The sequence below is a fragment of the Monodon monoceros genome, unplaced genomic scaffold, assembly GCF_005190385.1.
Source record: "Monodon monoceros isolate NGI ecotype Baffin Bay Population unplaced genomic scaffold, NGI_Narwhal_1 Super_Scaffold_19, whole genome shotgun sequence".
In the NCBI taxonomy this organism is placed as follows: domain Eukaryota; kingdom Metazoa; phylum Chordata; class Mammalia; order Artiodactyla; family Monodontidae; genus Monodon; species Monodon monoceros.
In genome coordinates this window covers 72,903,357-72,918,670 of record NW_021703775.1, presented here as the reverse complement: position 1 = coordinate 72,918,670, position 15,314 = coordinate 72,903,357, and the positions used below count along the sequence as shown (strand labels likewise).

General features: G+C 57.0%; 1 protein-coding gene across 1 annotated transcript in view; it reads right to left on the bottom strand.

Annotated features, from left to right (window-relative positions):
• HS1BP3 (HCLS1 binding protein 3) overlaps positions 1-15,314 on the bottom strand; it is a 34,980-nt gene that overhangs the window by 7,020 nt on the left and 12,646 nt on the right. Inside the window, exons 4-6 of the mRNA XM_029232223.1 lie at positions 13,504-13,720; positions 1,745-1,908; positions 186-321 (exon numbers count right to left, since the gene is read on the bottom strand). Of these exons, the coding sequence (XP_029088056.1) occupies positions 186-321; positions 1,745-1,908; positions 13,504-13,720 (517 nt within the window). The remainder of the gene's footprint in view (positions 1-185; positions 322-1,744; positions 1,909-13,503; positions 13,721-15,314) is intronic.

The following is a 15,314-nucleotide window of genomic DNA, read 5'->3' as shown; positions in this document are numbered from 1 at the left end:
CCCTTTCATCGCACCCCATATGCTGCCTCCTGGTCAGCTCCCACCCACAGGCTCCTGTCTCTGATGGGTCGGGATTCCCTCCCTCGGAGCCCAAGGATGGTGAAGTGCCCCCAGACTGGATGGGTCCCTGGCTCTGTCCAGGCCACTCTCGGACCTGGTAAAGCAGCACTGGGGACAGATGGTACCTGAACAGCTCCTCGGAGGCCTCCCTGCAGCCTGGGCGGGACGTGGGTCCTCCACCCCCGTGGGCAGCTGGCAGCAGTAAGGGGTCACCCAGGGGGACGGCTCCGCCAAGGTCAGGATCGTCAAACAGCTTCAGGGCTGCGGAGGAGGCAGCAGCAGAGGGGTCAGAAGAAGTCCTAGCCTGTGCTCGGCTGCCTGCGGGGTGCAGGGTGGAGAGAGTCTGGCCCAACCTCCTGGCACAGCCAGGAGAGAGGAAGCAATATTGTCACTTCGGTCTGCAAGGCAGATTGCGGAAGTACCAGAGGAATGGGGCCACGTGGGGCAAGAGACATGTGCTCACGGGGGCCTGCAGCCCTGGCCCCTGCCTCCATCCACGCTGGGCCAGAGCCACCTGATGGCACCCCTCCCGGTTTCAAGTCCTTGCGGCCTCCCCACTGCTTTTAGGAGGAAACAGCCTCTTCAGCTCACACCCCGGGCTCCCCATGGACCCGGCCAGTGGGATCTCTTAGCTCAGCCCCCAGGGCTGCACCCCAGTCTTCCTACAAGCGCTCACTGAGCGCCAACCACCGGCCCGGGGCTGCCAGCTCTGGGATGCAGTGGTGAGCAGACACGGCTCTGACCACAGCCTCTGCCTTCGAGGAGCCGGGGTCTACTCCCCACCCTCTCCCCATCTCCGCTGCTCAACGCTGCCCTTCGTGAAAGGCAACTGCAGCTTCTTCGCCTGGAATGTGCTTTGTCAGCAGCCCCGGCAAACTCCGCTGACCTTTCAGGATCCAGCTCAGGTACAGTTCCTCCACCTGACCCTCACCCAGGAAGCCTTCCCTGGGGTCCCCACAGGCACGGACGTCCTGCTAAGACCTGTTACAGGCCCAGGCTAGCCTCTAATGGTCAGGAGATGTCCTGTCTCCCTCAGGGAAGCCCTGAGGCCAGAACTGTGATTCACTCACCCAGGTGTTCTCGGCCCCAGCACAGTGCCGGGCCGTCAGTGGGCGCCTGGTGCAGGCTGAATTAATGGGTGACATCAGTTCCCTACCCTGGATGCAAACGCGGGCGGGGATAGGAAGGGTCAGAACAGGCACGAGTGTGGAAGTCCCAAGGCTGCTCAGCTTCCCTGTTCCAGCTCTGCACTGGACCCTCCCTCGGGGTCTCTGCAGGGGACACAGAGCCTCTCGTTAGACTCCAAGTCATGCAGAGCCCCAGCAGGCCGGAGGCAGGCCAGCGTCCACTCTCCACCTGGTGCCCACATCTGGCTGCAGAGGTAACAAAGGTACTTCTACACCAGTCACAACCCACACTTTTCAAAGCAGCAAAGAAAACTACTCTTTGCTTCTGAGGGATGATTAGAATAAACATACAGCCCTGGAACGTTCCAGGCTATGGGGACACAAGGTGTGAGACTAGATTTCTCCAGCAGAAAATCTGTCCACTGACTGCATCTGCATCGTGTTAACACATGAGCCGTCCTGCTCGTGTGTGGTGGGTCCAAAGCCACTCGCAGAGCTTGGCTGGGTCACCCGGGAGACACCGGGAGTGAAAGGAACACCCCCGGGGCTCTACTTACAGTCCCTGGGGGGCGCGTCCTCTGTGGGGCTCCGGGGAGAGGGCTTCCCGCCCGGGCCAAAGAGCCCCTCGTCGGGGTCCACCTCCTCATCAAAGATGGAGAGACAGGGCGAGGGTTTGGGCTTCACGGCCACTTCCTCCGGGCGTTTCTTGGGCTTCTTGGAGCTGGGGAATCACAGGCAGAATTCGAGGTTAGCACCTCTCACAAGAGGCACTGGGCAGGCTTGAGCTTGTGTCGCATAGGAGCTTTCCAAGGAGCGACAGTGAGCTGGGGACACGCTGCTACATAAGCAGCCCAGCCTTGAGCCCAGGGAACGGCTGCTGTGGGGTACGTGGCAGGCAGGAGGCTGTCTGGACTACACAACTGATTGCAGATGACTCTAGCCCTGAAGGGCCAGCAGGACAGGCCACAGGCCACAGGCCGTGCCCTCCTTCCGGAGCTGCGAGGCCACACCACCTCAGCACCCCGGGGGCCAGGCTCATCACAGAGCCACTGACAGCCGCTCGGACACAGGGATGGATGCACGTGAGGCTGCACACCTCAGGGCCTGGACCCAGGGGAGAACAGAAGGCAGCCTTGGTCAATGCTCCCTTGTTTCCACCCACACATCCCCCCTTCCCTTGAGCGGTCTAACCTCTGTCGTTCCAGAAAACACTTCAGTCCCACTGAGCCAACATCACCTCCTTCGGGAAACCCCTCTGGCTACTCAGAGCCCCAGTCGCCTCTGCACCCCTCGGGTCCCTTTGCGTCTCATTCATCGACTGGCCAAGGTCCTGCTTTGGGCCAGACACTGCTGTGGGAAACCAGGAGGGGACTCGAGGAAGCTTCGGGCCCCAGGAGGGCTTTATTTCCCAATCCGGGTGGTGGTTACACAGCGGACATGTCAGCCTTCAGGGAGCTGAAGACTGCAGATCGACACACGTCACTGGAAGGTATGGCGCCAGGAAATAAACAAACTTGGTTTTATTTTAACAAGGTGATCTGAGCCCTGCTGGTGGTGCCTAAATTAGCCATTTTAAGCTTCCTACAAACAACAGAAATAAGCTTCTAACTGGAAGTGGGGTTTCCGTGCGCCTGTCTGCCTGGAGGGCCGTTCCACTGGACCGAGGTCACCAGCTGAGCCCATGCGGGCGATACTATGAAGTCAAACTGCGCTGATACCACCGTAAACAACGTACAGATTAACCAGCAGCAGACAAACGTAGCAGCAGGGCGGCCCTGGGTGTAGGAGGCCAGGGCGCTCAGAGGTGGCTGTTCCCACGGTCTGGATTCAGATGTCTGCTAGAATTTCAGTCTCCCGGTGGAGGTGGGGAGAAGCTAGGAAAGGTGAGGCTGCACCTGCTGGAAGGCCGCGGGACCAACACTTCTCGGCGCTCAGGGCCGAGGTCCCAGCAGGAAGATCTCTCTCAGCAGACGAGGAAACGGTGGTTCAAGAAGCTGGGTGTCTGCTCAAGGCCACACGGCAGGCAGGGCCAGGGACTCAGTGGCCACACCCCAGTCCCTGCACTTTTCTCCATCTCGGGCACAAGCCAGATGGGCTCAGGCCACAGGCCACCAGGGCCACACCTCCGCTGTGGTGCCATCCCCAGGCCCTGCCTGCGGTGCTGGACAAGGTGAAGGGAGCCTGGGCTCCTCCAGAAACTTCATCTGCGCTTCCTCACACGTCTTAAGGAGTCAGGGTGTCCTGCTCTTCCTGGGATGTCTTCCCCTTCTGCCTCACAGAGCAGGCAGAGCCAGCGCCGCTCTAATGACCCCTAGTAAGCGGGTACCGACGTGGCCCTGGCCTTCGGGGCAGGCCAGCTGGAGATGGCCATAGCCAGCCGAGACCCACTGAATGAGAACCCCAGCGGCAGGCCCCGGGAGCTGCTTGTGTCCCTGTGGACTCTGATGACCAGCCGTGTTTGGGAGCCACTGGACCAGCCAGGGGCCTGAGGGCTCTGTCCCACGGCTGTCCCTCAATTACCCGTCGCAGCCGCCCTTTGCTTGGCTGTGCTTCTGCACCCGGCAGGGGCTGCAGCAGTGAAGGGCGGGGAGCCCCCAGCCAATGTCCGCAGGTCTACCCTGCTTGGACTGGAACCGGCAGCTCTGAAACCACCCGTGGGGAAGGCACACACACATCCTCCCCAGCAGACTGGCCCCCTGGGGCAGGGGCTGGGGGCTTCCCACCGACCAGAAATCAGAGGGAGCACAGAGAGAAGGGAGGGTCTGAAGAACAAAGGAAGTGAACGGACAGACGTGATTAATTATCTCTGGAGGAGCCAGGCAGAGATTTCAATGATTTCCCTTCTTGCACCTACTTCTGGTTCGGAGAGCACAAATTAGGCCTGGCTTTCCTGCTATGTGAGTTTTCCTCTCAAATCCGATGAATGTTCCTGTTTTTCTCCCTGGAGACATTTTTTATCTTCTGTCTCGAACTGAAATAAAGCGACTCTACAGCCCATGGGGCTGCTCAGTCAGGCACCATCTGAACCCCACCCCGTTCCTCCCGGGCCATCCTCCGTCTCCCCGACTACCCCCGACCCGTCTCCAGGGGAGACAAAGAAGAAGAAGAAACATGGAGCTTTGATGGCTGAAAGCCCCAGGGTCCTGTCCTGGTTTAGCCCCAAATTCTGGGGACTCAGCAGTGTGCCTGGTCCAGAGCAGACACTCAATAAATATTAGACGAAAGAACAGATGGATGGAGGGGTGGCGCAAGGATGGACAGACAGACAGATGGATGGGGGGAAAGGGAGTGAAGAGAGAGGGGCGGCCAGCATCATCTCAGACAGAGGCCTTCCACCCCACGGCTCCTCCTCCAGGGATCTCGCAGGCACCCCAGCTGGTCTCTCCAGTAGCCCCTTGGCCCTCCCGTAAGAAAAGCTCATCCTTTCACTCGGAGTGAATTCTATGTGCCAGCACTTGGGAAGTACCTCCCATGGGCAAGAACCTGTGCTGGGTGATGAGGGCACAGAGGTGAGGAAAACCTGGCACTGTCCCCAGAAGCTCACAGCCGAGCAGGGTCACAGACATACACCCGTCATCACCACACAGGGCACTCATTCCGTGATAGCCGGAGCCCCAAGGAAGGAGCCAACCCAGCCCGAGGGCTTCCTAGGGGAGGTGGTGTAGAGGTGGGCAGTGACCTGTGGGGCTGAGGGCAGAAGACTGACACAGGCAGAGAGACCTTCAATCTGTGAGGGGCTGCGGGACTGGGCACCACCGGGAACCCAGTGCCCCGTGGAAGCTTTGCTCCTGGTCCCTGGAGGAACGACCAGGGCCCGGACTGGGGAAAATGAGAGCAGGGAGGCCGTCAGAAGGCAAAGTGCTGATAAATGTGGACTGCTGAAGTGACCCGTGGGCAGAAGGGACAAGTTTAGGATGGTGCCAGATTCTGACTCAGGGACAAGACAGGCATTTCAATGTCAGGTGAGTCACTCAGACTCCAAGCCCGTTCCCTCCCCTCCCTCACACATCGTGTGAACGTGGACTCAGACTGCACACACGGCTACGGTCCTGGCGCCCCCTCTGTCCCCCCTCAGCTCATTTCCACCCGCATCCACCCGGGTGCCCGCAGGACACACCACCCAGTTCTGCTGTGCCCGCCACCAGAACACCCTCTGCACGGAGCCATAAAGGATGCCCCCCCTTCTCCCTTCTCCAAAGGAAGGCTGGTACGATCAGACTCCTGTCACCAGGGATGGGGCAACTGAGCATCAAAGAGTGGGGTCTGCAATGGACGGAACCGCAGCTGCCGACCTTGTGCGGGTTCCCGCACAGCACGGGTTGCAGGAGGTCGGGGGTGGGGGGCGGTGGGGGGAGGTCCCTGGACGGGTACAGGCACATGGAACCGTGCTCCTGCAGTGCACACGCGTGTGCACGCACAGACGTCAGCTTTCCTGCTGTGTGTGCCTGATAGAAGACAGATGTCCAGGCCAGGCCACATCCTGCAGGCGGGCGGGGAGCGCGCATGAGTGACAGGCGGCAGGTGCCACAGCTGACAGCTCTGATAGGCCAAGGAGCGGCCCTGCTCCACGGGGCTCAGGCGGCTCTGGTGACAGGGACTGACACGAGAACGTCCTCCCCTCCGGCCACCCAGGGGGCTTGTGTCAGTGTTCCCGGATGCACCTGCCCCTGTGACAGATCCCCGATGGGGACCAAGGGCCCAGGTCCTGAGTGCACTTGAGTTGCAGAGGCATCTCCTAGACTAACCAGAAGACGGTGGATCCTTCTGAAGCCAAGACTCACAGACAACACGACTGTTACCTTCAGAGCCAGGGTGATACTAAATCAGACACGGAAATCAACTCTTTTCCAAGCGTGTAATGTTCCTGCTTCAAAATACAGCACTTTTTAATCTTAAATTCACTTATTTTTTTTTTCCCATTAGCGAAAATTCTCGGAGTGCCAGTAAATGAACTTGTGACGTTCATTCCAGGACAATGTGATTTGCAGCAGCACTAGGCAACGGGCTTCCGCCGCGACCCGGTCACAGGAGTAGCGCCAATCACGGAGGACAGGCATTCACCCTGTGGGCCCACACCAGCCTCGCTGGGCCAGGGGATTCAGGGAAGCACCGGAGGAAGGGTGAGCAGGGTTGGGAAAGCTGTGCTCCAGGCAGAGAGAAGACACCTGTGAAAACGCTGAGCTGGGAAGGGCTTGGTATGTTCAAGTGCCCAACAACTGGACGGCAGGTGCATGGAGGGAGGAGGGGGAGGGTCTGAGGGGAAGTCGGGCCACATCCCGCAGGGCCGGGGATGGGGGCATTATGACCGGTCTGAGGGAGGACCCCCTGGACGGGGATGCAGGAGAACCTGTGTACGACCCCAGGCCAGTCATTTCACCCTCTGAGTGTCTCCTTATCTGTTCAGTGGGAATAAGGAATGATCTGGAAGGTGCAAAGTGGAGCCTGTAGGCTGCTGGGCAAAGCAGAGGCCTGTGATCACAGGCGCTGCTTGAGGATGTCTAGCTCACATTGTGTTTCGTCCCAACTGCCTCCATTCTGGGCTCTACAAAGTAAACCGGCCAGTCCAGGTAGCTGCCCTGGATGCCCATCATTTGCTCCTTTCCCACAAGTCACAGTCTCAGTGGCCCCAGCCTGACTCTCCAGGCCGCTGGACACCCACCGCCCCGCGAGGGACCAGGACCTCAGGGACCTCTCTCTCTTCTCAGCTTGTGGGGGATGACATTTCTCCTCCTCTGCACAGGGGCGGCCAAACGCTGCCCCTCACCTAACCACGGCAGCAGCACCAAGAAACCAGGGCGGCCCGGCTGAAGGGGCTCCGCCACCCCCGGCTTGAAAGCAAAACTCCCAACCCTGATCACACCCACAGCGGCCACGACAGACCGTATGAACAAACAGACAACCGCCAAGCCAGATATAAACAGAACCCACAACCTGCAGCCACCGGCCCAGGAAGCCACACCGCAGTCTCTGCAGCTATGGCCCCAGTGGCCGGGCCTTGATCGGTAACTGCCAGCCTCCCTCGTCTACACCCTGCTTCCCGCTTATTAGGCCCAGCGACAGAGGCAACTATGCTCCCCAAGCGAACACGCAGGCTGCAGGCTGCCCCACTTCTGGTTAGGACTCTGGCTTTCGCATGCCAATAGTCTGCAGTCAAGCAGACCCGAGCCTTCCCCTTCTGCCACCAGAAATCTTTCCCGCTCCCCGCCTGCCTTTGAGTCTCTGCCCAAACGCAGGTGATGGTGGCTGAGCCCCCTGCTATGGCCCGCTCTGAATAAGTGGCCTTTGCGTGTTCTCATCTGGGCGGTCCTCGTTTATTCCCATACCCACAACGATACTCCGAACGCTGACGTGACCAGTGGACACTGGTGGTCCTTGAGGCGAAGAATACCCATCCCCTACATCACCCGCCATGGAGAGCAAATGGACCGGGGCTGTGAAGTGGGCACCCGGCACAGGTGGGCGTCTCGGTCTGGAGGTGATGGGGTAAGTCCTGGACCAGTAGTCAAGAGGACGCAGCTCCTGCTTGGACCACGCCCCAGACCGTGTGATCTTGGAGAGGCTCCTCAATTATAACCACAAAGACGCTGGAGGTGAGGCAAAGGCCCTTGTGTGCACAACACACGAGGCTGATATCTGCATGACAACAGGAAATGGAAAAGCTGCCTTTTCCATTTCAATTGTGTACTTTAAACACCCAAGGGCTTTTTCAGAGCAAAGTAAACCTGAAATAGTGTTAACATCATACAAAGGAAATTTCCTGTACTTCATCCCGTTTTACCCTTACAATCACTGGGCCTGGACTTTAATTTACAAAGAGAGAAACTGTGGCTTTTGAGTTCAGCAACCCACCCAGGGCCCACCGGCTGCTAAGTGGCAGAGCCGGGACTTGAACCTGGGACAGTCAGCCGCTAGCCCTGCTCTGGGGTGACCACACATCTTAGGCTTTCCTGCTTTTCCATCCAGTGGCCTTCAAACCACGCTCAGGGGCCCTGGCCTTCTGCAAAGCTGCCCAGGGCCGCCACCGAGATGGGCTGAGGCTGAGGGGCAGAGATCCAGTCCCCACTCCTGTCCCAACCCGGCCAACTTTACTTCTGTCTGTTTTACATATCAGGGTCCTGTATGAGATTTCTCTAGAACCAAAGCGTCTTGCTACTCAGTTAGAAAAGTGGAAGGCACTGTTCCATGTGCTTGTCCCTGACACTTCTATTCACTCAGGACAGACTCTGTGCACTGCCGTGGACGGGGAAACCCATGCCTGTAGGGGGTGCTGTGGTCACCCCTAACGGTAGCTGATGCTGCTATCACCGTGACAGCTCTAGGGTGAGACGAGGGGGCCCAGCATGCCCCCTGCACGCTCCTTGTTTGGACCCAGGACGGGCCGAGGCTAAGTGCTGTGCGTGGAAGTACAGCGCGAGGCCGCCAGCCCTGGCTCACAGCCCCGAGAGCAATCAGGAAGAACGGCCCTCCAGCAGGAGACCAGAGAGGGAGACCCGAGAGACAGTGGTGGGCCGGGGGCTGAGAATAACAGGAAAGGCCTCCCTGAGCCCGCCTACTGGAACCCCTGTGAGTGGCAGAGCCTGGCGGCTGGTGGACCTGCTCTCTGCACCACTGTCCTCCTGCTTCTCCAAGACTTCTGCTGAGCTCGGTTTGGAGGGCTCCTCAAACGTGAATTTGCCTGCGGAGCGTGCCAAAAGCTCGTTAAAACACAGGTTCTTGGGCCCCATCCAGGTTCGAGGGAGCCTGAGGTAGAATCTGCATTTCTAACCAGCTCCAGGTGGTGCAGAATTCCCAGCCGGGCTCTGCTATCCTAGGCGGGGGCTGGAACCTAAAGGGGCCGTAAGCCCAAAAGGGACAGCCAGGATACTTAGCAAGAGGCGTCCGAGGAGGAGCAGCTCCTGGGGCCCCTCGTGAGGTGGGGTGAGGCCAAGCTGTCCCTACAGAGCTCCTGTCCTTGGGGGTCACCTCGCTTCTCCATCTTGGAGATGGTGGTGAGGCGATGGCTGGCCTCACTGTGGTCATCATTTCACACTACGCAGGTGTATCGCATCATCACGTCGCGCACCCTAACCTTACACACGCCACATGTCAATTTCATCTCAATAAAGCCGGGGGGAAAATAAGTAAATCTTGGGTTAGTAGATCTGGGGGCACCTGGCAGCATGCTGGAAGTCTTCAGAACCACAGAATGATCCCAGAGTAGCAGTTCCATCCAAATAGAGGAAGCAAGATATTTTTATACTAAAACACATACGGTTATTTTATGAAAGATATAGCAAAATCTGTATAAATATTTATGACAAAACACATGATTCATGTTCCAAAGAAACGTCCAGCTTCACCACTTGAGGCCACGGCACAGGGCCCCGGGTGCTGGCTCCCCCTCCTTTGAGCAGACAGCAGGAAGCCCAGTCTTACAGGAAAGCATGATCCTGCAGGAGCCAGCCTGTCCCTTGGGAAGCTGAGGGTCCTCAGGGACCTGGGGCCTGGAGGTTGGGGAGCTCCCTGGACACTGGGGGAAGAGGAGGGGCAGCGGGCCTTGTGGATGGGCAGGGTTTGGAAAAGCAGGGAGGACTTCCCAACACAGGGGAATTAAGTCCTTAAAGACCCCTTCACTGGAGAGGCACAACCAAGACCCCCAGCAGAAGCTTTTAGGACCTTGCTCTGGGTCAGGTGACTGGGGGGAAAGCTCAACAGAATAAACACTCCATACATGAACAAGTTCTTTCATTGCCTGTAATAGCAAAAACCTATGGAAAACACCACAGTGTCCCCCAGCGGGGGCCTGGGAATGCCATTTACAGCACATCAGCCTGATGGGCTAGCACCAAGTTAAGAATGTACAAGTCTCTTTACTGATCCGGAAAGACCCAGTATGTAAGCTGAAAAAAAGCAAATTATGGAATGGCGCACATAACGCAGTTCCATTTTGGTAGTAAAACATGAATATCCAAAAGTGTATACCTTTCAGGATGAAAGGGCTTTTAATGGTGTTTTCAATATTTCTACACTAATCATACATTACTTGAGTTACAATTTAAAATGTTCCTCGCAGAGTATTTCCAGCAGAAGGCAAAACTATTATGGGAGAACTACACTTTTCTCAGGACTGTGAAGTCTCTAAAATAGAAAGTTAAACATGAAAACTGTGTTCCACATGGAAACCAATCGTGAGGACATTAAGTGCAAGAGCGGAGTGTAAAAAGGCATGTGCACTATGTCTGCAGTTACATGGCCTGGCCGGGACAGGGACACACAAAAATTCCGAAAAGAGGAGCGTGGCAGCGAGGGATTTGGAGGCGGTGAGGGCTTTGTCTATCCTGAGGCACTTTCTAAGCGCGCAGCAGTGCGTCCTTCCCTAATCAAAACCAGGTTTTACAGACAAAGGAAAGCCAGGCTTTGTGCCGTGGCCCCCACCCGTCCAGCAGCCCCACAGTGGAGAAACAGCGCCCCGGCGCGGCCACGGCAGGAAGGGCCAGCGCCTGCCGCCTGGAAACGTGGCCGCTTGGGGAAGGCCGGCATCCGGTCCAGATGGGCGCTCAGGAAGGTGGGGGGCTGGGAGAGCAAGGATGCCGCAGCCGCGGCCGCAGCCGCAGAGGACTGAGGGCACAGGATGGAGAAATATGCACGCCAAGCATAAGTCTCCTGCAAAGAACAGAGTGTTCCTCACCAGAGGGTCGGGTAGGCAGCCTTGTACAAAGAAGTCAACAGGCCCACCTGGGTGTCCCAGGAGAGGCCAAGGGGACACCCTCACTTCAAGGCAGGGCCCTGCCACACACAAGGCACTGGCCAAGTCCCCGCGCAACTCTGTCCTCAATTTTCCCATCTCTGAAGGGGGTATAATCCTAGGGCCCTGCCTGCCTCCCAGTCTGCTGGGAGACTGGAATCCGGGGACAGGGCAGGGAGGTGACACCAAGTCCTGACTCTGCCATCTGGGGCTGGATGAATTTGGATGAGCTACTTGACTCCAAATGTCAGCTTCCTCACACACAGAACGAGCCCGATGCCAGAACCCGCTCCCTAGGGCACCATTTCCCAAACCAGACCCACAGTGGATCTGTAAAGCAATTTGGTTGAGTCATGACCTTTAAAAAAAAAGAAATAGAATAGAAAATATCTATTCATGTAAATGCTAATCAGTTCCTGGCATTTAATAAACTCTCAAAAATGTTAGTTGTTATTATTCCCAGCGGAGACAACAGCACTGACTATTGTCGCATCGGTATTAAAAGAAAGACTGGCAGAAGGTCAAAAGCCTCCGGGATCCCTTTTAGGTGCTCAGCTCTCCTCGGATTCAGAAAGGAGGTCCCCGAGTGCAGAGCTGGGGATGGTGCTGGGGCGCAGGGGGTCCCCAGACAGCCAGCACCTCACCTAACCATCTGCTACTGGAGTAAGCAGGGAATTAAAGGCGGCCCTTGCCAACCCCAAAGAGCGTTTTCCTACCCAAAAAAGGAGCTGCTTTGCTAAGCACGTCCTTTAGCCAGAGGCTGGCACAAACCACGCAAGCCCATAGCAGTCTGGCAGCAAGTAACATGTGGTTACTCAGAATAACAGAGAGGCTGAGTTCAAACAAATACAGCCCAACAAGGCCCTCGGGTCGCACAAGGCTGATAAGGAGCGGCTATTACGAACTTCTCCCGACATAACCTCGCAGTCACTCCCACAGGCCGCTGACCCCCTCCTAGGACAAGGCCAGTGGGGGTGGGAGGTGCTGTAAGGGCCTGACACCTGGCACCAAGGAGCTGCAGGACCTCCGGCTCCGGCCCCCGTCTCCCCGAGCGCCTGGGATCTTTCCCAAGTCTGACTCCTCGTCCCCTCCAGGCTGGTCTCACGGTGACCCTGCAGCCACATGTCCTCACGTGCCCACCCTCACACACCCCACTAGGAGAGGAAGGCCTGCGGGTGGTGGGCAGTGCTCTCTGGGCTGTATTTTTCATGCTGTTTAAGTTGAACTTGTCCCTGCCTGATTTCTCTTTGGCTCTAATTTCTTTCTGGAACAGGACCTGCGAGACAGGCAGAGAGAATGTCACTCTGGGTCTGTGGTCTGTCCACCTCTGCAGAGGTGGTGGGGCAGAAAGATGGGGCCATGACGTCTAACTCACTTAATTTTCATGAGAGCCGCAAAAGATGGGTGCTATCATTATCCTGCTTTCCTTGCAGAAAACTGAAGGAAAGGGGTAAATTGCCGGGATTCTGGTCCAGGGAGTCTGGCTCTGCAGTCCAGGACAGGACCCTGAGCTCGGTTTGAACCCCAGTACCATTAGCCACCAAGCCGTGCCTCGGGCAAGGCACCTGGCCTCTGCAGACGTCAGTTTCTTTAATCTGTCAAATGGCATAGTAACAGCTGTTTGCGGGGCAGGCTGCCAATGAGACACAGTAGACGAAGTGCAAAGTACAATGCCAGGCGCGTATTAGGTGCTCAAAATCAGCAGTTCCCACCTTGTTTCTTGCTCATTTGGGCCAAGAAGTGAGGGTTCTGGGAGGCGGGCTGAGTCTGTCGGGCTCCCCCTCATCTCCTTCTGGTCGGGAGGTCCTGCCCAACGCCTCAGCCTGTGCCCATCGGAGGGGCCTGGGGAGCCTGGGGTCTGGCTCTCCGGTCTCATCTAGCCTGCAGCCCCTCCCCCAGCTCAGGGTGCTCCCCCAATGGGGGCTCAGGAGCAGCTCACTGATTGGCTAAAGGCAGGCAGAGGGACAGGAAAGGAGAAGGAACAGGAAGGTGACAGAATCAGGACACCAAGGGGCCATCAAGACCACAGCTAGTTGCCTCTTCTTCTCCAGTGTACGTGTGTGTGTACGTGTGTGCAAGTGTGCGCGTGTAAAGGGGACACAGTCTACCCTGGGGCTCACTCTACCTCCTTCCATCACAGTCAGCAGCTTAGGGGTCACCAGTCCCCCCAAGCCTTACAACCACCTTGGGGAGGCAGGGCCAAGGTACACAGCAGCTGTCCCAGGGCAGCGGGACACAGCCCAGGGAGCTCCAGTCACGCATCACAAGTCACAGGCTGTCAGCGACGAGCTGGACTGAGAACCCAGGCCTCCTGGGCTGCTGAACTACCAGGGGTGGGGGCAGCCCTGCCTGGTCTCAGTGCAGAACTGGGGGGCGGGGGGCCACCCTGTGATCAGGGAGGGGCAGGAGATACCTGGGCTGAGCCCCAAAGACCCAGGTGATGTTGGGACGAGCAGAGAGCCAGTTCCCTGAGTACCAGGCCCCTAGGGGCAATAACCCAGGGATACCGTTTTTCTCAGACTCCCAGGAGGGAGGGAGGAGCCTGGAGAAAGCCAGACCAGACGGGGGGCCCACCCAGAAGAGGAGACGTACCGCATGATGCCCAGAGGGTCCAGGGCCTCCTCTGCCTCGTCCTCTGAGGACTTCCCTGCATCCTGGCCCTTCTGGTCCAGCGTGGGGAGACCCTCACCCTCCACTCTGTCCTGCTGGAAGAAGTCGAAAGCATCCCCGTCGTCCCCGCCTTGGCTGTCTGTGTCCAGGACAGAGAAATCTCTGCTGCTGAGATCCGCAGTCCCGGGGGATCTGGTACCTGTGGAGGGAGACAGAGAGGGCGCCTGACACCCACCGCCGGGGGGACGCGAGGAGGCACTTCCTGGCGCGCAAGCTCCAGTGCCAGCACCCGAGGCTGGGGGCTTCCTGCAGCATCCTGGGACCAGGATGGTGGGTCTGGATGGGGGTGGCAAAGCCTGGGGTGGAGCAGTTACAAGCGGGAGCCTCAGAAGACAGAGGGAGCAGTTCCTGAACCTCTGCAGCTCAGGGCCTGTTGGGACAACAGGCTACAGTCCACGGGCTGATGGCAGAAGCCAGCCAGTGTACGTGGGTTCCCACAGAACACTTCCAGAAACGTTTTGCAGTTGCGGAGCCCATCGGGGAGCTCTGCCAACCACGGTTGGAGACCTGCTCCAAGGGTCTGGGTGATTAGACTAGGAACTCAGTGACTGCTCAGCGAGCACATGGAAGATTCGAGAACGCACTGTGATGGCTTCACTACGAACTGGCTTACATAAGCGCTTCTCAAAGTGTAGTCCATAGGCGGGTGTCCACAACAAGGTAACTACAGAAAGGCGGAGCCAGCATCCAGAAACTTCCATAGTACCTTGGAATGCTGCTTGTGACAGACTGGGAATAAAAAAGTTAGTCCTTCCCCACAATGGTTTGAGAAGCGTGGGTTTAGACTACTTGTTTATCTCTATCTAAATAGTTCATTGAATAGTATATTTTTGAAAGCAGTTACTTACAAAGTATATGACCCTGTGGGTAAAGAAGCCACCTATATGCCCCAGAGTGCCTGGCACATAGAATGTGATATGTATACTGACACAGTATGTAGAACTAAGTGATAATGATTACGTTGCATTATATTATGCTGTGTTATTTTATTAGGACAAATGTAAAAATCCCATTCAAAATCTCATGAACCGTCAATTTCATGGAATAAGCATCATGTAATAAAAAGTTTTACAGGTACAGATTCATTTAAATATTGCAAAAATCCCAAGTGAGAGATCCTACCTGTTCCTCCATTTTACAGATAAGGAAACTGAGGCACGGAGAGGCTAGGAAAGTCAGGCCATCCTATCCTGCTTCCCCGTAACAGAGAGGGCCAGGAGATGGGGAGTTTCTTCCAGCTACGGATAGGCTGGGGCCCCCTTCCTATAGTCAACGCAGACCCAGAGAGATGCAAAGGGTGGAGGGCTGTGACCTCAGTAAACAGGAGGGCCGGAGAGACCCCAGCCCGAAGACCCTTGTGGGGGGCGTGGGAAAGGAGAGAAGAAAACTGGTGCCGCAGTCTTACCAGGCTCGGCTTTCCGTGCATTCACCCATTCCACTTTTATTTCCCCACCTTGTTTTTTTTCAAAATTGGTTTATTTCCTGTTAATTTTCTTCTGAAAAATTCCCATCTGTCTTGGGAAACTAGGAGATTCACGGTACTCGGGAAAAGAGTTAAATGGGGTGAGTGCCCCGCACCCCCGGATGGGAGCCCTCCCCACGCTCCCCCTGCCCCGGGGTGTTGGTGCAGGACAGGGACGCGCCCGCAGCGTTCTGAGTCCAGTAGGTGTGAGTGGGGGTGAGACGTTAGCCATCGCTTCTACAGCGCCTCCTGTGTGGCGAGCTCTGCACAT